Source organism: Gadus chalcogrammus, chromosome 4 (assembly GCF_026213295.1).
Source record: "Gadus chalcogrammus isolate NIFS_2021 chromosome 4, NIFS_Gcha_1.0, whole genome shotgun sequence".
Classification (NCBI taxonomy): domain Eukaryota; kingdom Metazoa; phylum Chordata; class Actinopteri; order Gadiformes; family Gadidae; genus Gadus; species Gadus chalcogrammus.
Genome location: NC_079415.1, coordinates 22,845,475 through 22,867,968, shown reverse-complemented (window position 1 = coordinate 22,867,968; position 22,494 = coordinate 22,845,475). Strand labels below are relative to the sequence as shown.

General features: G+C 44.0%; 1 protein-coding gene across 4 annotated transcripts in view; it reads right to left on the bottom strand.

Moving 5' to 3' along the window:
- Positions 1 to 22,494, bottom strand: part of LOC130381333 (metalloreductase STEAP3-like) — a 78,451-nt gene that overhangs the window by 15,857 nt on the left and 40,100 nt on the right. For all 4 annotated transcript variants that reach the window (XM_056588856.1, XM_056588855.1, XM_056588857.1 and 1 more), the window contains one exon: positions 16,193 to 16,357. In XM_056588856.1, coding sequence (XP_056444831.1) covers positions 16,193 to 16,357 — 165 coding nt within the window. The remainder of the gene's footprint in view (positions 1 to 16,192; positions 16,358 to 22,494) is intronic.

The window sequence follows — 22,494 nt, the reverse complement described above, 5'->3', positions numbered from 1 at the left end:
CTTCAGCTCCAGTCCATGAAAATCCCAAGTTTAAATATTCATTGTCATACTTCCTTCTTTTTTTGCTTGACCCACACTCTGTCTCCTTACTCACTGTAGCTTTAGGTACTAAAAACCGATCCATTTAACTAAAGTTAGCCAGCAATATTATTTTCCGACTCTGAACTTTCTGAGTCGAATCAGATCTGCCTTTTCAGTCCAGAGATTCGACTATTCGGCGGGGTTTGTTTACTGGCGCTGCTATGGTGACAACGATGCCGGTTTGAAACTAAAACTGTGATTCTGAAAAAAGTATAAATGCTATCAAAATTTCGTTTAGATAGAATTAAAGATACAAGTGTGTAGATTTGTTTAATAGTTTGAACGATGGTAAACGGTTGAAAAATGAATGAGTAACGATGTCTAGAAGTAGGTGTATCAGAATGGGCAAACGTCTTCAATGAAAACAGCTGAAAACGAAGCGGTATGAAACTAAAACTGTGATTCTGAAGAAATTTTAAATTATATCGAAATTCTGTTTAGGTATTATTGAAGATACAAGTGTGTAGATTTGTTAAATGGTTTGCACGAAGATAAACGGTTGTAAATTGATTTAGTTATGTGTTACTTCTACAGTTGAAGTACGACTTTCGGGTTTTTCTTCGTTTTTTTTTTTCTCACGTCACGCCCCCCCTGAAGAACTCTGGCGCCCCCCAGGGGGGGCGCGCCCCACAGTTTGAAAACCACTGATATAGACCACTATGTTCAATGAGCATTTTAATGAGCAAGCACAAGTCCATCGATACAACTGCTCGAATCTGCTGCTACGAGTCTCATCTGTTGTTTTTCTTGCGGATACTTTTGCAACACGTCTATGTGTTGCAAAAATGATTTGTATCCTATCTTTTGCTACAAGTACAGCAAAAGTTATTTGTATCTGTATGACGCAGAGCGTCCGTAGGCGGGACAAAATTGCTTCTTCTTCTTTCGTGTAACATCAGAGGTCCAACTCAGTGTCTTGTAGCCATGCCCTTGTCTCTGGTCCCACGTCAAAGAGGCCGGCTTCCGAGGGTGGTCTGTATAGGGGGCAGGTGGTCATAATATGCTCGACATTCTGTTCAGGGGCACCACACTCGCATGCAGCGCTGTCTGTCAGGCCCCACTTCTTCATTGAAGATTTGAACCGACCGACCCCAGTACGTAGACGGTTCAGCAGAGTCCATTGCCGGCGTGGAAGATCGTCTCCTGTGGCGCCATCTCCTGGATCCAAGATGTAGTGGTGGATTTGGGTTGGCCCAATTGCATCATTAACCAATGAAAGTCGCTGGCAGGGGTTGCATTTTTCAAACTACACTGGGACCATCCAAGCAAACTCTTACTTTCTGCAGACAAGAGGGAATACTACACAACGGAGTTGGGTAAGATTCAAGATTAAAGATGCTTTATTTATCCCGAGGGAAATTACTGTGCAACAGTTACAATACAAAGGTGGGAAAGTAATAGTGTTGGAGTCAAAATAGATAGAAATAAAATAAAATAAGTACAAACTAAATAAGTGAAAACGAGCGATTGGATAAAAGTTCTGGGCATAGTCAGGACCTTTTGAATGCTTTTAAAAGGAAACAAAAAAAAGTGATTTGATATACTAACAATGTTACCTGGACGGCGCTTGCCCTTCTGACTTAGCTATTTGAGGCTGAATTCAATGAAATATACCTTCAGGCAGGCATATGTAACTTCATAAAAGCGATTAGTGGTAAAAGTGGTAAAGTGATAAATATTATAGCAGCAATTGTTGGCAGCATAAATTGACCAAAGTGATGAAGTGAAAATTTAAAATTTAAGATTGGGTAAAAATAAATAAATATATAAATAAATAAATTGGGTAAAAATAAATAAATAAATAAAGTGACATTGGACTCAGGGCATAGTGTCTCCACGGTCCCTTCTGCAGCCGAAGGTAGATGCGTTAAACAGTCTGATGGCCACAGGAAGAAAAGACTACCTCTGGCGTTCTGTGTTACACCGGGGGAGGATGAGTCTATTGCTGAAGGTGCTTCTGCTCGAGGTCAGCACCTGGTGGAGAGGGTGAGCATTGTTGACCAGGATATTGTGTAGTATACACAGCATCCTCCTCTCAGACACCACCACCAAAGAGTCCAGCTGGACCCCCAGGATGGAGCTAGCCTTCCTGATGATCCTACTGATCTTCCTGGCATCTGCTGCCCTCAGCCTGCTGCCCCAGCACACAACCTCAAAAAAGATGGCACTGGCTATCATCGACTGGTAGAACATCCTCAGCATGATGTTACATACTTTGAATGACCGGAGCTTCCTCAAGAAATAGAGTTGACTCTGGCCCTTCTTGTAAACAGCCTCGGTGTTCTTGGCCCAGTCCAGTTTGTTATCCAGGTATACTCCAAGGTATTTGTAATCCTGGACAACATCCACAGTCACACCGTTGATGGAGATGGGTGTAGGGGCAGATTTCCTCCTGCGGAAATCCACCACCAGCTCCTTAGTCTTGGTGGGGTTGATAAGCAGATGATTAGTTCACACCACTCGATGAAGGAGTCAACAACGCTCCTGTACTCCTCCTCCTTCCCTGTCCGAGGTGTACAGGGAGAACAGAAAGGGGGAAAGAACAGTTCCCTGAGGAGCCCCAGTGCTGCTGACCACAGTATCAGACACACCGTCCTGCAGTCTGACATACTGCGGTCGACCTGTCAAATAGTCTGTAATCCAGGAAATCAGGTGAGGGTCCACCTGCATCGCCGTCAGCTTACTCCCCAGCAGAGCAGGCCGGATGGTGTCGAACGCACTGGAGAAGTCCAAGAACAGGATTCTCACAGGGCTTCCCGGACTGTCCAGGTGGGCGCAGGCACGGTGGAGCAGGAAGATGATGGCGTCCTCCACTCCTAGTCTCGGCTGGTAAGCAAACTGAAGAGGGTCCAATGATGAGCTGGCCAAGGGCAGAAGAAGTGACAGGACCAGCCTCTCCAGGGACTTAATCAGGTGAGACGTCAGTGCCACCGGTATGTAGTCGTTGAGGATGCTGGGACGCGCCTTCTTCGGTACAGGTACCAGGCAGGATGTCTTCCACAGTACAGGGACCCTCTCCAGACTCAGGCTCAGGTTGAAGATGTGCTGCAGAACTCCACTCAGCTGGGTTGCACATGTTTTGAGGACCCTTGGGCTGACACCGTAGGGTCCTGCTGCCTTGCCTGGGCGGAGTCTGCACAGCTCCTTCCTCACCTGCTCTGCAGTGAAGGTCTGTCTGCCGTGTGTGTTGAAGGGGGTGGGGAGAGTTGATGGTGGGGGGGAGAGAACAGCTAGGGTGTAGTCAGGAAGGAATGGAGGTGGGCAGCAGGGCTGGAGGTTTGGAGGTGGATGGTTGTAGAGGAGCTGGGGGAGGGGTATTCCGGAGCCCTCTCATCAAACCTATTGAAAAACAGGTTCAACACGTTGGCTCGTTTAGTACCACCTCCTATTGTTTGGCTGCCCGATGGTTTGTGGCCAGTGATGCTCCTCATGCCGCTCCACACGTCCTTCAGGTTGTTCTGCTGGAGTTTGCGCTCCAACTTCCTCCTGTAGCTGTCCTTACCCTGTTGGATCCTCTCCTTAAGCTTCCTCTGTACCCGCCTCATCTGCTCTCTTCTTCTCATTCAGCAGGACCTTGATGTCTCTGGTGACCCACGGCTTGTTATTGGGGAAACAGCGTACAGTCACTGTAGGAACAACACTGTCCACACAGAAGTTGATGTACCCAGTTATGCAGTCCGTGAGATCATCAAGGTCCTCTCCATGTGAATCACAGAGCAACTCCCAGTCTGTTAGTTCAAAGCAGCCTTTCAAAGCTTCATCGGTCTCCTGTGACCATCTCCTCACAGTCCTGGTGGTCACAGGTAGCCGCTGGACTTGGGGCTTACACAGGGGCTGCCGGTGGATGAGGTAATGGTCCGATTTTCCAAGAGGGGGAAGGGCAGTGGAGCTGTAAGCATCCTTAACATTTGCATACAGAAGGCCCAGTGTTTCTTGTTTTCCCTGGTAGGACAGTCAACAAACTGCTTGAAAGTGGGCAGTGTTGCAGCCAGAGTGATGTGATTGAAGTCCCCAGATATCGCAAAGAATGCGTCAGGGTGCCGTGTCTGGAGTCCCGCGACGACGGTGTGGATGACGTCACTCGCGTGCACCGCGTTTGCAGTCGGAGGAATGTAAACAACCAGGAATATCACGTGTGAGAACTCCCTCGGCAGATAATATGGCCGCAGACTCACGGCAAGCAGTTCAATGTCCGGGCTGCACACCCGCTCCTTCACCATGACGGGACCATGATGACACCACTTGTTGTTAATAAGAATAGCAAGTCCACCACCTTTCCTCTTGCCACTCTCTCTGTGATTCTTGTTCGCCCGAACAGTCTGAAAGCCGTCCACAGTAGGGCTGAACGATTTCAGGAAAAGATTGAATTGCGATTTTTCTGGCAGATATTGCGATTTCGATTTTCTTCACGATTTTCTTCAAATCAAGCTTCAGTGCAATATTCACAATGTACAGTAATATTTACAAACATGACATCATACCATTAAAACATTACATGCTATTACTCTAACTAAAGTTAAAAAATAATTTTAAATGTATTTATTAAAGGTTGCATAGGTGATTTGCTTTTTTGGCCATTTTTGCAAAATTACTTGAAATCCTTATCATAACCCGCTTACAGCCACTGAGTTAGAAGTACTGACATGAAAATTAAACTTGTCAATCATCTGTGGAACGTGCAGGGCTCGAAAAACTCCAGCCAATCATATCCATTGCCACCGAGTTTCATTGGACAGTAAGTACGTCAATCAAACGGTCGTACTGCACTCCCCCTCCCCCCCTCCCCCGCGCCCCGCGCGCGACCCCTTCGTGCAGTACTCGTGACCCAGAGCTCCTGTTTGTTGTTATCCTGCGGTATCTACTGGAACTAGTTAATCCACATTTGGACCTAGCAGTAGAAGACAATTTCCATGGCAGACAAGACGCCACAATCCCCACCACCACCACCACCACCAGCAAAGAGAAGGAAAACTCTTTTTCAGAGAGTAATTGATAATAAAAACGCTGAAAGAGAAAAACTGAAATCAAGAATAATCCTAGGCGCTGCTTTTGAACGTTGGCGGCAACTGAAGGACGAGAAGGGTCTAAAAACCGATGCTTGTGTGGCGGTTGACCTAGTTTCAAAGTTTATACCGTTTATACTCGGTAATACCGGTGTTGAGACGAGTGTAGCCTATTACTCGGTGTGAAAATGTCCACACCGCGGCAACCCTAGTGAAAACCAGGACTTCCAATACAATTATATGAAACAAACATACATTTTCTAAAAATAGTATTGATTTATGTGACCGTTTAATGTTTATAACATCTGGTGCAACCATAGCCGCGAGAACGTATTCTCAGCAGGGGGTGCTGTGAAAAAAAACCCCGGCCTGCACTAGACTCGCAACTCGCCACATTGATAAAAAAGATATATAGCAGCGCAGCTCAATTACACCAGTGCATGCGCGCACAGTTGAAAATCGATCGTTGTGTTCACTTCCTTCACACCATGGTTCACATCCAGCTGCTCACAGAACAAGTTTAGCGCACCACCGCTACCCTCACACTTTTTCATATAACCTTTTTTCAGCACTAGGACATATGAGCATTAAATAAATGCTGCGTCTCAACATGCCTTGGACAGCAGCGAGGATGACTCGCTTTGCCACGGGCCGAAACAGTTCGGAGCGACCACAGCCAGAGCGAACACAGCGGGGCAGAGGAGTGTCAGGAAGTCTTTGGTGTACACATCACTACGGCCTATTTGCACTACTGTTTAGTGGCAATGCAGTGTTTTATTCTATGCCTTTTTATTTTCGTATATTATTTCAATTAATACAATTTATTTATTCATGAAATCAAGATCTGGGCTTCAAATCTTTTTTCCAAATATAGGTCGTATTACAATGGGGTTTGTGTTTATATTCGGACCAATACGGTACAGCGGATGCTCACATGACGTTAAGCATTTCCTGGTGCATAATGTGACGCTTCAGAACCTAAAATCCCGTTTCTCCCCGTTGATACGACAACACATAACCGGCGTTTTCAGAAATCTCCACTTTGGTTTTTAGAAATGATCGTTTTCTGTGATAAGACAGGGCCTCGGACAGGGGGTGTTGCAGCACCCCCAAAACCCCTACTTCCCGCGGTACTGGGTGCAATTTACAGCTGAATGTAGTGCCATGTTGTTAAACGAAAACCTACGCTAGCCTGGCTCGCTCTCGCGCATCTCTGTTCGCGCTCGTGCATGATTGCGCGTCCAAGTACTTCGAATGGGTGGAGTCAGAGTCAGCGTTGAAGGGGAGGGGGTAGGACCATTTGAGTTGTGTATTTTCAAAATCTGCTGGCGTTTCGCAAATCGCGTACCCAACCTTTAAGAAACATGCATGTAAACTAAAGTCCTTGACCAACTGCAGTTGTTACAAATGAACTAAAAGAGCCATCTTTGACTGTCTTAACTTAGAAAAGTACTACTACTTTTTAGCTGTTTTTTTAAGACAGTCAAAGATGGCTCTTTTAGTTAATTCGTGCATCAGAGTATAACAACAAAGGGAGAGACTTCGGAGAACCCAACGCAGTCTATTCATAATATTGTAATGACCACGGAAGAGGCAGTGAATGAAGTATTGAATAGACAGAGATTTATTAGCTCGGCCTACCTAATAAACCATTGGAACACACAAGACCGGAAACATAGCAACGCCGGTAAACAAACCCCGAGAAGCCCAATCCCTATGACAGCTACGGCCATCCGGAGGCGCACAAAGTTTTTGTCCGTGATATTATAGATAGAAATATTATATTACATACTATTATATTATATATAGAGCTCCGGGAGTCGCAAACGGAAACATTCACTTTCTCCTCCATGCTGCAGTTCACCCCGGACTGAACTGCACTGAGTTTGACGGTTGAACGCTGATTGGCTGTTACGTTACACATGTGACTCAGTGGCCACGCTGTTGAACGCATGTTAACGCTGTTAACCATAGCAACGCCGGTAAACAAACGCCGGTAAACAAACCCCTCGAAGAGAGCTCCCAGCCCTACGGCCATCCGGAGGCTCACACAGCTTTTGGCCGTGATATTATATATACAATTAGATTATATTAATTCGCCCGAATCGCGTCTCTACTTGACGCGTGAACGCACAGTAAGACTGAAAAAAACGTGTCTTTGGCAATCCCGAGATCGCGTTGTCTGAAATCGTGATTTCGATCAGAAAACGATAAATCGTTCAGCCCTAGTCCACAGTAACATTAACGTCCGGAATGTCCTCATGGAGCCACGTCTCCGTGAAACACAGCACACTGCTCTCACGATACACCCGCAGAGTCCTCACCAAGCCTGCCAGCTCGTCCGTCTTATTAGCCGCTTCTTTTCTCAGTGTTTACGTCCAGCCTTACATCCCCTGAACTTCCTCCTCAGTTCTCTGGGGATTTCAGGTCTCTCCCGCATCAGTGCCGATGGTTGTAGCGACAACAGCTGATCTCGGGTGTAAACAATAGATACGCCGCATTGTTGCGCCCCAACGGAGACGCGGTCGGGAAAAATTGTCCCAAGAATGAGACACACGGACAAAAAACACGAAAAAAATGTTCCTAAACATAGTTGGCTGAGGTTAGTACAACAACTTACTAAAGAAAAAAAACGGTAATAGAAAACAATAAATATGAAACAAATAGCTAAAAGGGAAGAAAAGAGAGAGAGCAACTGTTGCTGGCTGCCGCTCGATGGTTAGGATACGCCATTATAACTTCGAGGCATTGATAACTTCGTAAGTGCACAGATTGTTTATGGTTAGGATACGCCATTATAACTTCGAGGCATTGATAACTTCGTAAGTGCACAGATTGTTTATTAATAAGGACATTATATACACACAATACCAGCAGTAGTTCACCCGTCTACGCCATCTTGTCTTTAAGATTCGATAAGTAGATTGAAGGACACAGAGACTGTGCCATCCGTCAACAACACGCAAGCGTTGTGTTCACCAATCTACTTATCGAGTCTTAAAAACAAGATGTCCTTTTAATAAACAATCTGTACACTTACAAAGTTATCAATGCCTCGTTTTATATGTTAAGACCCTTATTATACTACCAAAGAAGTGTCAGGCTACTTCTAGCCTGTTCAGTGGTTTAAAATAACGATTTCATTTTACCATAACACATGCCCCCATCGTTCCAAGTTTATAGCGTTTTGGTAGAATTGGCTAAAAACAGCCAACTTAAAAATGCGTCTATACGCGCTTTTTTGCTCCCAAACAAACATTCAAACTCGTTATCATACTAAACATATCCAAGATCCATTTTACACCGGATTTCTACTTTAACATGCCGCAAGTGTCCTTCAATGTATTTTAATGTTCTGCTTGGATGGTCCCAGTGTAGAAAAATGAGCCCCCTGCCGGCTAGCCTGGCTCCGCCCGCCTAAGTACTTCCGCTCAATTTGAATTTCCCTTCAGTACTAGGTCTGGACCTGCTGTATGTAATTTGGTTTTCTGGGGCCGCCACAGCGGCGCCAAATCAGCGAACAGAGGGCGTGTCTGAGAACAATGACGATGGCGTGTTGTCAACGATTAGACCCAGCTTCGATCAATAAATCATATGCATCTTTATTTTTCAATGTAAAAAATTCAAAATCAAATTTTCAACGTTAAAAATTAAACGAAAAAATAATGGAAACTACCCCAAATTCCACATGCCAAATTCAGCTGCAAAATCCAATGTCTAAAAATTCAGTGTTAACATCCGGCGACCCAAGTCAAGCAAGGAGAGCGGGAATAAGAGCGTCACTCGCTGGTTCTTTCTTTCTTGATACAAACGTTAATTCTAAGCAGCATTTTACAGAGTAGCCTATAAAAGGAAATGCTCAAAGGTAAATCAACGTCATTAAACACTGACTGTTGCTTTTTATGGGGAGAGAAGCCACGAACAGTGTGACCCTAGGGGGCGCTGTTGCACATTTTCTGCAACATGCAAGAGTTTGAAGCGTAGACAGGCATGAAGTCGTTCACGTGCGGAACTTGCCCAAGCTTAAAACTTAAAGTGTAATTCCGGCACAAATTGAACCCAGGATCTTTGTTTTGGCATGAAAACCCATCAAATAAGCCTTCCAGATACCTTTTTAATTGAAAATCAAGTATTATAATTTGCCGGGCGCAATGTTTGGCGTCCATGTTGTTGGCTTGGGGCATTGAGTTTCGCTTCTAAATCTGCATTTTTTAACCACTAATATTGTTAAAAATAGCACCAAACCTCTGCAGTAGCATGACTAGGGTCCCTACACATAAAGAGAAGCACAAACAACTTAGTTTGCTTTTATTTAAAAAGACAGTTTAACAAGCATTACCGGTAGGTCCGTGTTTACAGTCGAATGCCGAATGCGCCGGAGTTCAGTTCAAGGAGGAAAGTGTTGTAATTTATAATTTATATAATTTATATTCATAAATAATATATAGCAAGTGTTGACACGTAAATGAAAGGAATTGCATATGTAAGTTACAGTTACAAAATAATTGTTTGCTATAATCAAGCATGGCACGTTGTTGACGAAAGACGCACACGCGATTTCGTGACTCCCCCACACCAATTGTGAACAATCATATACAACACGAAAAATAAGCTAACAACTTTACCTCAAGTCTATCCGTAGCCACTTGCTGCACTCGAGGGATTGCATTCCTCATCAATGAAACTCCTTTTGGGTTCTTTGGGTCAGCAGCTCTTTTGGGAATGATGAAGTCGTCCTTATCAAAATGAGCACATTCAGAACAATAAGCCACTGGTCTACCAGAGATCGGTCATTGTACCGCAATGGCAGTCTATGGAAAGTTTCTGGAGTGTAACTTTTCATTTTTTTTTCGCAGCCGGGGACCCTAACCATAAAACACAAACATGAACCATCTCTCTCTTGACCTTCAAGCTGTAGATGGGTAGTCTTCTCCGGTGATTGAGCTGTCCATCACTCTATGAGTCAATCACGTGTGCTGTGCTTCTTCCGTCAACAATGTGCCATGCTTGATTGTAGCAAACAATTATTTTGTAACTGTAGTTACTTATGCAATTCCTTTGATTGACGCGTCAACACTTGCAATATATTTTTTATAAATATATATTACATAAATTATAAATTCCAAAACTTTCCTCCTTGAACAGAACTCCGGGCGCATTCGGCAATCGACTTGTGTGGACTTCGGGTTTGCAAACTAAGTTATTTGTGCTTCTTTTTATGTGCAGGGACCCTAGTCATGCTACTGCAGGGGTTTGGTGCTATTTTTAACAATATTAGTGGTTCAAAAATGCAGATTTAGAAGCGAAACTCAATGCCCCAAGCCAACAACATGGACGCCAAACATTGCGCCCGGCAAACTATAATACTGTATTTTCAATTAAAAAGGTATCTGGAAGGCTTATTTGATGGGTTTTCATGCCAAAACAAAGATCCTGGGTTCAATTTGCGCCGGAATTTAACTTTAACTTTAACTTTACACTTTAACGTTTGTATCGTCATCGAGCACACGGATTGGGGGTATTCTTTTAGTGACACTGGATGCACGTTAAGTGGCTGGAGCAGTTGATATGCCTCTGTGGTGGCATAACAAGAGCGCAACGAGCGCGCAGAGCCAAAATTATTCTGCACTGAGTGACACAATACAGATATGAGTATGACAAATAAAAAGCAGGTTGCTGTCGGGCGCCTCTTCCCGAGGCATGCCGTGCTTCCACTGGAACTACAGGCTGCTGCCGCTTCAGTGGCGCAATACTGTCGGCTCTGCGCTCTCGTTCCAGAGTGGACGGCGGGCTTCAGCATCACATCACAGATCGCCCCAGCATCACACCAGACGTAGGCAAAGTGACGCCGGTGGATGGCCCCAAATTCGTGCCCTAATAAATTGGGCTCCTTGACCCACAACAATTACTATTACGTTGCATGTAAATCCAGCCAATTCACTGCAATCACACACACACTTCACATACAGGCATTAGTTCATCGTTTACTTCATACTGCAGTAAAAAAAACAAAAATGCTCTTATTCCCGCTCTCCTTGTGTAACAGCGATCTAGCATTTAGGATCGATTGCTCTTCCTTGGGTCCCCGGCTGTTAACACTGAATTTTCTGACATGGAAATTTGTAGCTGAATTTGGCATGTTGAGTTGGGAGACGTTGAAAATATTTACGTTGAATTTTTTAACGTTGAATATTTGATTTTGAATTTTTAACATTGAACATTTGCTACACTTGTACCACATAGACGTATTGCAACAAAAACAACAGCTGAGACTCGTAGCAGCAGATTTGGGCAGTTGCATCGATGGACTTGTGCTCGCTCATTAAAATGCTCATTGAACACAGCGATCTATATAATTTAATCTGTGAGGAAAAATTTCACAGATGTGCAACTTCTGATGCATTAGTTCACATTTGGGTTTACGAATGCACAATTTTTGTGCATGTTCTCAGATTATGAAACACGGGTGTGTGAATGTGTTTTGCACCAACTCTGCTGGAATGATTGTAGCAAAAGTGTCAAGTGCATGACTCTTTGAAGTTGCGATGCACAGAATAGGATTTGTGCACCTGTAACAAAGGACTTGTGAACTCGTAGCCCCTATTTTGTGTCGGTGTGAACCGGTATACCGACCAGCAATTAACGCAAGTTGACGCAGCAACACCATTGGGGCGGGGCAGGGGGCGTTAAAAAAAAGTTATCAGATTATCCGATCTCGTTACTACCATTTACGTCGGAACCGGTGCCCAATTGGAACAGAGTGTCGGTGCTCAACCCTACTAATCAGTGGTGGTGAGGGGCCAGACCATCCATGGCCAAATATGGGCATGGACCTCTGCAGTGACGTCAGGGTTCGATCTTGAAATGTCCACAGCCAAACTACAGCTTGGCTGTGGACATTGCTTCCTTGAGCAAATGAAGCCCCGCCTACATACTTAACGACATCCGAATTGACCACTGCGGGACCAAAAGCCTGCTGATCGATTGATAGACCTGATCTCCAAACCCATCAGGAACGTGTCCTGCTCCGTGCCTAGACGCTTAAAAGAGATCCCAGAGTTAAAAAGTTGTTTGTAACAGCAGCAGTAGACAGTGTCAAGCGGCATTGGTGCTAATTGCTAATTTTGGACGGTGTTAATGAGCGTGTTGATGTGGTTGTCAGCAGGGCTGAACAGATGGACCACGATGCAGTAAGGCAGACCGTATGGTGGCCGCGCGGCGTAGGCCTATATTTTGTACCATACCGAACCGGTGACATCAGTGTCAAAATTGTTGGTTATGGTTATGATGATATTGTTGAATGTTCATTATGTGAAAAGAAATGGGATACTACCTGCAGTCTACCCAATGTTTTTATCCAATGCTCATGTGTGGCCAATAGACTGTATACTGAGATCATCATTACACTCATGCCTTCACACAGTCACTGTATTCTGTCCACTGTCCGGCTCTCCTCTGTCTGTTTCTTATCTTCCTGTATCTCCTCTCTTTGCTCTGTATCTCCTTTAACTCTTCTCTCTGTTCCTCCTCTCTCCTTTTCTCCAATCTCCTAATCTACCCCTTGCTAAACGACCTAGAAAAGCATGTCTGAATGTCTAATCAAGTGCTACTACACGTTCACACACGTTTCTGTTATTAGAGAAGCATCTTAAAAAGGGCAAAGGGGAGGGAGAGCTTTCTGAGAAAACTTTCTGCCAGAGTAAGCGTGTTCTTTATTTCCCTACGAAGTGATGACATGAACCAACATCATCCATGCCTGTTTGTTGTGTCTTTATACCCGAGATTGCATTGTAAGAGAAAAATACGCTTTGTAACACGCAGTACAGCAACTCAATAAACATAACTCAGTAGCGAAGAGCTGTGTACAATTAGTGGTAATATTATCGTCACTGATTGAATGCATAGGGTTTTGGTCTTTGGACTTACTTTGTAATAGAGTCTTGTGTTTATATCTTTGGGAGGAGAGACGCTCCATGGACGCCCTGGTCGTAAGATTGAACTGTACTGATGTTTTGTAGTCAGTACCGGAATACATCACCAGTGTTTTATGAAGGGCTGTGTGTGTGTGTGTGTGTGTGTGTGTGTGTGTGTGTGTGTGTGTGTTTCCTTCTATGTCAAAACAAATCCATCATGACTATTAGTCGACCCAGTCGTCATAAACCGTGAAGGAAATTTCAGACACAAGTTTCACAAATCTTTAAGTTTTGGTCTGTTTCTACTTTTAATTCTTGTTTTATTTGTTATACACTGTGCAAACCTCAATGATTATGCTTACTTTTAGTTCTGTGATAGTTTCCACCAATTGACACACATGTCAGATTTAGCATGTACTTTTTGCGTTGTGTTAAACCCACACCAGAGCAATATTTCTATCTGCTTTTAACACTTCTAAATTACAACTTTGTGTTATAGCCATTCAGCTATAACACATATAGTATATCAACATTTTGAAACCTGAGACGTGTTTAGTTTAAAGAGCCCATGCCATTAAAATCACATTTTTCCTGTTGTTTGTTAAATAACATAGGTCTGAATAAGTTTGTGAGCTGTGGTAAGTTTGAAATCTATGCAGTTTGTCTGCTGAATGCAATAGGCAATGAAAGGAAAAAGGCAGAAGAAATGAGCCAATCTGGATAAGGTGACACTGTGACGTAGCGTTGTCAAACTATTATTCATGGCCCTGCCCACTTGGTTGGTTCGTAACCACCCACAAGAATTCTGAAGGAGTCGTGATTGAGCTAGTGCTAAATGCTAATACGTGTATGGTAGTTGCTTAGTTCGTGTAACAGGCTAGTTACAGAATTTTGAATGCAATGGCAGAACGACATCGAAGTACATGAACTGCGACATGCTGCCTTCCGCCGGTTGCCGCGGCGCGAGGCACCACCGCCGCGAAGCACCACCGCCCGGCAGCGGGCAGCCGGGCGGTGGTGCCTTGCGCCGGCAGCAGGCAGCGCGCGGTTCTGTCTACTACAGATTGATGTGGAAGTGGAAGAACCAGAGACGTCGGAGAACCCGACGAAGTCCTTTGTGATTCATTATATCGTCTGGACGTGCACACAGCTTTTGGCCGTGATAATATGTATTATTTGATATAGATATCTATGTATTATATGATATTATTTAGATATAGAGCTCCAGGACTGTAACGCAAGTGTTGTACACTTCCTTGTTATTTGGATAACCGTTCTGCTGTTGGTGTTATGGCATAACACGTCGGACTCTCGTCTATGGTATTTCTACAACTAGACCCGTAGTGGGGGTTATCTCAGCCATGGTTGAGAATGAATTGGGGGAAAGGAACTTTGGCTTTGACTCCCTGAAGTCATGAACCACGACATGGAGGAGAAAGGGATTGTTGACCGCGGTCGTCTCCCGCCGGAGCCTGGCTGCCGATGGACCACCGCCTCGGCTTCAGGATGCGGTGATTAGCGCAGACCGCTGCCGAGGCGGCGGGAAGCAGGGCTCAAGCGGGATACATTTGCGGCCAACAATCCCTTTCTCCTCCATGTCGTGGTTCATGTAGCCTACTTCAGGGAGTCAAAGCCAAAGTTCCTTTCCCCCAATTCATTCTCAACCATGGCTGATATAACCCCCACTACGAGTCTCGTTGTAGAAATACCAGAGACGAGAGTCCGACGAGTTATGCCATAACACCAACAGCAGAACGGTTATCCAAATAACAAGGAAGTGTACAACACTTGCGTTACAGACCTGGAGCTCTGCTCTATATCTAAATAATATCATATAATACATAGATATCTATATCAAATAATACATCACGGCCAAAAGCTGTGTGCGCGTCCAGACGATATAATGAATCACAAAGGACTTCGTCGGGTTCTCCGACGTCTCTGGTTCTTCCACTTCCACATCAATCTGAAGTAGACGCGGTCGTTTGAGATTCATAATGGCCTATCGTCTGGAGGCTCACACAGCTTTTGGCCGTGATAATATATATTATATGATATAGATATCTATGCATAATATGGGTTTCTAAGAGCCATTGCGATACATCCACCGTAAACAGAGCGCATGGTACCGTGGCTACAAGCTGCTCAGGGCCAGGTGATAATATTGTATATTATATGATACAGATATCTATGTATAATATGGGTTTCTACGAGCCATTGCGATACATCCACCGTAAACAGAGCGCATGGTACTGTCAGTGGCTACAAGCTGCTCAGGGCCACACCCCCACCCCCCTCCATGACCTGCCTTGACACGCCCACCGTATACAGAGCGCATGGTAGTGGCTACAAGCTGTTCAGGGCCACACCCCCACCCCCCTCCTTGACGTGCCTTGACACGCCCACCGAAACAGCGCGTTTGGGGGAAGCTCAATGTGCGACTGTTTCGGAGTGACTGTAACTCTGCACCACAGCTGAATTTCGGGGACGTCTTTGAATACTGTGTTTGTGGCCCACTAATACCTTTATTAAAGCATCATAAAATAGAATGGCATGGGATCTTTAATATTGTTTAGTAAGGCTATTGTTTAAGAGAAGGCTATTTTGTAATTGGCCTATTTTGTAGATTAAAAAAAGTATACAAGCTGCTCTTGAAATGTTTGATCCTTAAATACACAACCGCAGAGCAGTGCTATGCTGCTTCAGCTTTGATATCGGGGTTCCTACTGGGCGGTCATTACTCTGCGGGGGAAATCAGAAATAGAATCTTGTTTCTATAATGCAGCTCTTTGCTTATTTGATGCATTGTATGTACTCATCTCTCCCAGTACCGTTAAGATTAAAATAAAAAACTCATGGTTGCTTCATGGTTGCTTCATGGTTGAATGCACTTATTGTATGTCGCTTTGAACCAAAGCGGGAGCTAAATTAATGTAATGTATTGCAACTCCACCTATCTGGGCCAGCCAGTAAACGTTGGGGAATTAACCTATCTAGTTTCAACAACAATAAAGACTATAAAACTACAATATATACATTTATATATAAACTATAATAACAATAGAAGCCTGGGCTTATCATCACAAAAAATGTGATTCCTCGACACAAACCGACGCTGAATAAGTAGAGTAATTCTGGATTTCTCACGCCACTTTCGAGCCGACCGATCTCCTGTGTGTGTGCATTTGACCTTACCTGCACAAAGGTGAATTCACGCCAGTTCAGGGCGTCGGCCACCGAGGGCAGGGAGGCGATGGCCAGCAGGGAGAGCAGACAGAGAGCCATGATGCCCGTGGAGAGGTACAGCTCCATCCTCCACACCTCATCCTCCTGCCAGGAGTCCGCCACCCCCTCCTTCACCTGGGGAGGAGAGAGGGATGGAAGAGCAAGAGAGGAGAGAAAGAGGAGAGAGGAGAGGGAGAAGAAAAAAATAGGAAAAGCGAGAGGGAGAACTCAAATGTCATTAAATAAATTAGATGCATTTTTTGTACTTACAATCTACGTAAAGCATTCAACTGTTCCTCTTTCTATTCAATATATCTTTCTTCCAAACTAGCCAGTGGACACACACCCAGAGCCATAACAACAATGAGGAGAATCAGGAAAACTATTTCTTGATTACCTCATAGTTTGTCATTTCCTTCTGGGTTTTTCCTATTCCTTCTGTTTTGTTTCTCTCTCAAAACAGTGAATCAAAAAAAGGAGACGGACCAGAGGAAGAGACACATGAATCACATTTTGAAGTGGAAACCTGACACACACGGTCATGCAGACAAACCAATGTCTTGTTCTTTTTATTCAAGACCATAGACTTTCAATAAGGCTATTTGCGTCCATTGTGTATTTACAACATTTACAAGTTGTAAAGACATTAATAGCCTTATTAGCCTTATTATTAGTACTTGTTCCCTTTGAAATCCTTTTGAAACAACACTGCGGTCACTCAGAGTTGCATATGCATGCTGTCCTTGAAAATTTCTTCTACCTCCATTGCCTGCATTAGCAAATTAAAGAAAATCAATGCATAAACGATTTATATCAGAAAAGCCTTACTAACTGACGTCATTTGGTAAATTAATATTCATGGCCTCGCCCATCTTGGCTTGCGACGGCCCACGGGAAGACACTATTGATTTTGCGGCCAGGTGAAACAGACCCCATCTCGGCAGGTAGGAGGTAACGCAAACATGCAAACATTTCGGAACAAGTTCCTGCCTGTGCTATTTGTGGCGACAACAAATCAACGTTGCATCTCTTGGCCAAGAAAGAAGAGTTGAGGAAGAAATGGTTGAATGTGACATTACCACTATTTCAACATTTAGTTTTGCGCATATTGAAGAGGCTAAAATACTGGCACCACTTCTTTCTGTATTCAATCAACCCCCAAGGAGCCCAGTGGTGTTGTTGTGGCTCAACCAGTGTTTTGTTATGAGTAAGAAGTTTAATGCTACAGGTAAAGAATACATGCTTTACATTTAGTCAGCATTACAGAATTATGTGTTCCAGGAATGTGCATTTCCTATGCGTTTCTATTCAGGACGTGTTCACTTTAAGACGGTTGGTTCCAATCGGCCTATCGCATGGCTCCAGGAAGTAAACACTCAGTGGCGTCTAGCTGGTTCAGCGTTTCATTCAAATCTGTTAAATCCATAACAATTTAATTGCATCTGTGCATCCATTAAACCTGTGGAAGTGAGAATTACGTTTGCATGGTCTTGGTGTTTTTGGGAAAGAGTTTAGCTGGCCATCAGGGTATTAGCAGACATACCGAGGACGGCACAACCAGAAACCCCCAAAGGAGCCCAGGGCCCAGTTTCCCGATAACGATGGATCTTCGCTCGTACGATCATTCTCACGATGGATCTTGTGAACCATCGTTCATTTCTTTGGAGCGTTTCTCGAAACTCCTCTTAAGGCAAGGCAAGGCAACTTTATTTATATAGCACTTTTCATACACAAGGCAGACTCAAAGTGCTTCACATATAAACATTGTCATACAATAAAATAAAATAATAGATAAGTAAAAGAAAAACATATGCAAAGAAATGGGTAAAATAGAAAAAGGCATTTTAGTATTAAAATAGAAAATAAAGGCAAAGTTAAAAAAGCTTTTTAGAAAGTGCAATGTATTTAAGATTTTAGCAGAAAGCTATAGCAAACATAAAAGTCTTCAGTCTTGTTTTAAAGGTGCTCAGAGTTGGGGCAAGTCTTAAATCCTCTGGGAGTTTATTCCAGCTATTTGTTACTAAAAAAATAGGATTTAGTAACTAAATCCTGCTTTCCCATGTTTTGTGTTTACTCTGGGGATAATTAACAGATTGGTCTCAGAGGATCTTAGTGTAGGGCTGTCACGGTTGAGGAATTTTCACCGCGGTGAAGACAGGGGGCGCAATATCGCGGTATGCGATAATATTGCAAAAAAAAAATCCCCGCAAAGCACGGCCTCTTGGGGCTTATTGCTTAATTTAAAAAAGGTTATTAAAAAAAAGACGAGGCAATTTTATAACACTTCTTATTTATTGAATGCAGATCAAAGGGCGGTAACGGCACAGATGCAAGTTGTTTCTCCTGATTGAACTTAAAAACTAAATTCAGGAGAAGGCTGAACGTTTAAATGCATAAAATAAAATAAATAATAAATAAATAAAATAATTGCCCGTTTTGTTTTTTAAAAATTAAGTAGCCTATACAAAATAAGAGAAACCAGGCACTACAATTTCACACACACACACACACACACACACACACACACACACACACACACACACACACACACACACACACACACACACACACACACACACACACACACACACACACACACACACGCACACGCGATGATTTATAACTCGGTCATGTCCTTGTTACGAGCAAGGAAAACCAGCATGTTAACCTTATGCGGTTTGAGACAGGATCTGAGAGGGGTGACAACATTTCCAGCGACACTGAAAACCCTCTCGGATGGTGTGCTTGTTGCGCAAATACACATGTACTTGCGTGTCACTTTGGAGAGCAAGGGAAATCTCTCCTGGTTGTTGCACCACCATGCCAGGGGGTTGTCATTAGAGTCGATGGGTTCCTCCTGCAGGTAGCGAGTGAGCTCCAGGTCGGCTCTGGCTCTCTTCGGGACGGTTGCAGACGTGCTTGTCCGTGACTTCAGCAGGTCTCCGAGCGTTCTTTTTTTGGTGGGTGGTGGCACCGCTGTCTGCACCAAGGACTCTGGCTGGTCAGCAGCTGACGCACTGGCACCGCTCTCTCTGTCTTCCGTGTCCAACATTTCATTGATCAGCGCGCACTTTGTCTCCTCTTCCGCATACTCATCGAAATTGTTGCCCCGATATCTTGGGTCCAGCAAGCAGGACTTTGCCAAAGTTGCTTGTAGAGCAGCTGGTCTGTACTTCTCCTCGAGAACACTGCACATCTTCCGCTTGATGTCTGAGGTCAGAGTGGTGTCCTCGTCTGATGGTTTTAAGACATCTTCCGTGAGGAGTTTCAGGACAGGTTTAATTGATGAGACCGTGACGTAGTTCTCGCCAGACAGCAGATCCGTAAAATCAGCCGCTGGCTTTAACGCCGCGTTCACCGACTCCAAAACGGCAATGTCCTGCCAGCTGGGGATGAGATGCTGATGCCGCCGATCATCCAAAACTCGTTTTATGGCGGGGATTTGCTCCAAGACTCGGTCCACCATTTTTTGTTTGGAGCCCCATCTTGTTGGACAGTCCTGCATGGACGGATTAATATAATTTTTGAACTGAAATAACACCAGCTTATTATTATTTCTAAATAAAAGTCAACATTTACCATTATATTTCGTTTCAGTGTATTTTTTTCTAAACGAAAAATATTTTTTAAGCATCTCAAAAAGCAAATAATCACAGCAAGACGGGAAAATAGCCTGTCGGCTGCAAGTGCGTTTCAACTAGGTGTTTATTTTGACGAATCATAATATGGAGGCTCAATGATAGGCCAATTGTGTTATTAAGTGGACTTACAGTGGGTTACAATTAAAAATAACTTCTGAAAGCTAGCTTACCATTATGAGTACGTGCTGCGGGGTTTGAAGCTCCGCTTGCGCTTTCGCCAGATCCCTCCTCTTCAGCCAGCTCTGGGAGAACGCACCCACTAAGGTATGGCACTGGCCCATTGCTCGCGATGTGCGATCTTTAACGCTTGCCATTGCGTTTGTCACTGCCAAGTGTAGATTGTGTCCGAAGCAGTTCAGCCACGTCCAGCCCAATTGTCTCACTGCTGCCACGATGTTTGCCCCGTTATCTGTCGTTACGCACGCCAGCTTCTTCTCATCCAGGGACCACTCATCAAATGCGCTGCGTAGAGCCTCTGCGATGTTGTCAGATGTGTGATTCAGGGGCATAAACACTGTTTCGAGGCAGCGTGATTTTAGAGTCCAGTCTGTGGTCAGGTAATGAACAGTAAGACTCATGTAAGGAGTCATGTTCACACTTGACCACATGTCAGTGGTGGCAGAGAAAAAGTCCACACTTCTGAGCTCACTCTGAACTGATGCTCTTACTGAATTGTACATTTTAGGCACAGCAGTTTCTGAGAAGTAGGTTTTTCCTGGCAACTCATATTGCTTATCAAATTTCTCGAGCAGTGACTTGAAAGAAGGTTTCTGTACAGTGGAAAACGGCACCATCTCCTCAACTAGATACCTTGTAACAGCGCCTGTTAGGCGTTTATGTCTGTCACTGTCTCTGCTGTATTTGCCGACTCGAGAAAAGGCTTCGGCGACTCCAAGCTGTCGGCTAGCACCGACATGAGCTGCTCCGCTACCCTGTGTGGCAATCCGCGCCGCAATAGATGGATGGTAGCTTGATAGGTGAGCCCTTAAATTTGTTGTATTTCCACGTTTAACTTGAACCGATTTGCGGCAGATTTTACAGATGGCCACATCTAAATTGGCTGGTTCCCCCTTTTCATTTGGCTGAAAGCCGAAATGCTCCCAAAGGGACGAGGTACAATTTTTTTTTGATACGAGTGCTGCCATTCTTTCATTCATTCACTTTTTTTTAGACGTTTGCTTTGGCGGGAGCAGGTTACTACTAACTAAATGAAGTAAGGAATAATCACAGAGGCCGGGCAATCGTCTCGGGCGGTAACCTTCCGCGAGCCGGGCATATCAAACTGTTTATTGCCCTGCCTTGAGGTGATTATTCCGTTTATTCTACTTCGCGCCGGCCAACATAATAAAACAATTCATATACTTTAATAATTAGCCTTTTTCTTATTCGTATTGCATGCTTATTAAATGTATGCTCTGTTTAAGTTCATCTCCCTCGAAAAGTAGTTCCCTTTAGAACTACGGTGAATAACGTTAGCTCAACTGTAGGTAACGCGTTTCTATAGCAACCACACAAGGTTGTGCTCAGTCAGCAGCAAGTAGAACCGACAAGTCAGCGGGCAATATGCCGGATTAATGCACCCCTCCCAGCCAATCAGAATCGAGCATTCTTAAATGAAGTAGAGTAATGAACGTTAATGAATGGGTATCATGGCAACGCACGTTTCATTCTAGAATTCCACGGTCAGTTTCATGAACGCGCAACCCGCACCAGGTCATATGCGGTGATCGCGGTGGCCCATTATCTACCGCGGTGTGCTCTAAATATCGCGATATTTCATTTTTGCGATTATTGCGACAGCCCTATCTTAGTGGTCTAGAAGGCTGATGTAGTGGAAGCATATCAGTTAAATATTTTGGGCCTAAATCATGTAGGGATTTATAGATTAGCAACATGATTTTAAAATAAATTCTCTGACCTACAGGAAGCCAATGTAACGATTTCAGAATTGGAGTAATATGATCACATTTTTTGGTCTTTGTTAGAACTCTAGCAGCAGCATTCTGAACAAGCTGAAGCTTCCTCAGAGTTTGTTTTGGGAGACCTGCGAGGAGACCATTGCAGTAATCAAGCTTACTAGTGATAAAGGCATGTACAAGTTTTTGTAAGTCTTCGGTGGACATGAGCCCTCTAAGTCTTGCTCCATTTTTAAGGTGATAATATGCCGATTTTGTAACTGATTTGATGTGACTGTCAAAATGTAAATCTGAATCCATGATAACCCCTAGATTTCTGGCTTTGATTGAGGTTTTCAGGGACAGAGAGTGAAGGTGTTGGGTTACTTTAAGCCTTTCCGTTTTAGAACCAAATACAATTATCTCTGTTTTGTCCTCATTCAAGTGAAGGAAATTTCGGCACATCCATTCCTTCACTTGCTCAATGCACTGGCACAGCAGATCTATGGGCCGATAGTCATTTGGTGATAGCGATACATAGATTTGCGTGTCATCAGCATAGCAATGATGGTCAATATAGTTATTTTGCATGATTTGCCCTAGTGGGAGCATGTAGATGTTGAATAAAGAGGGTCCTAAGATCGAACCTTGTGGGACTCCACATGTCACGTTGGTTGATTCTGATACAAAGTCGCCAATGGAAACAAAGTAGTTCCTATTTTGTAGGTAGGACCTG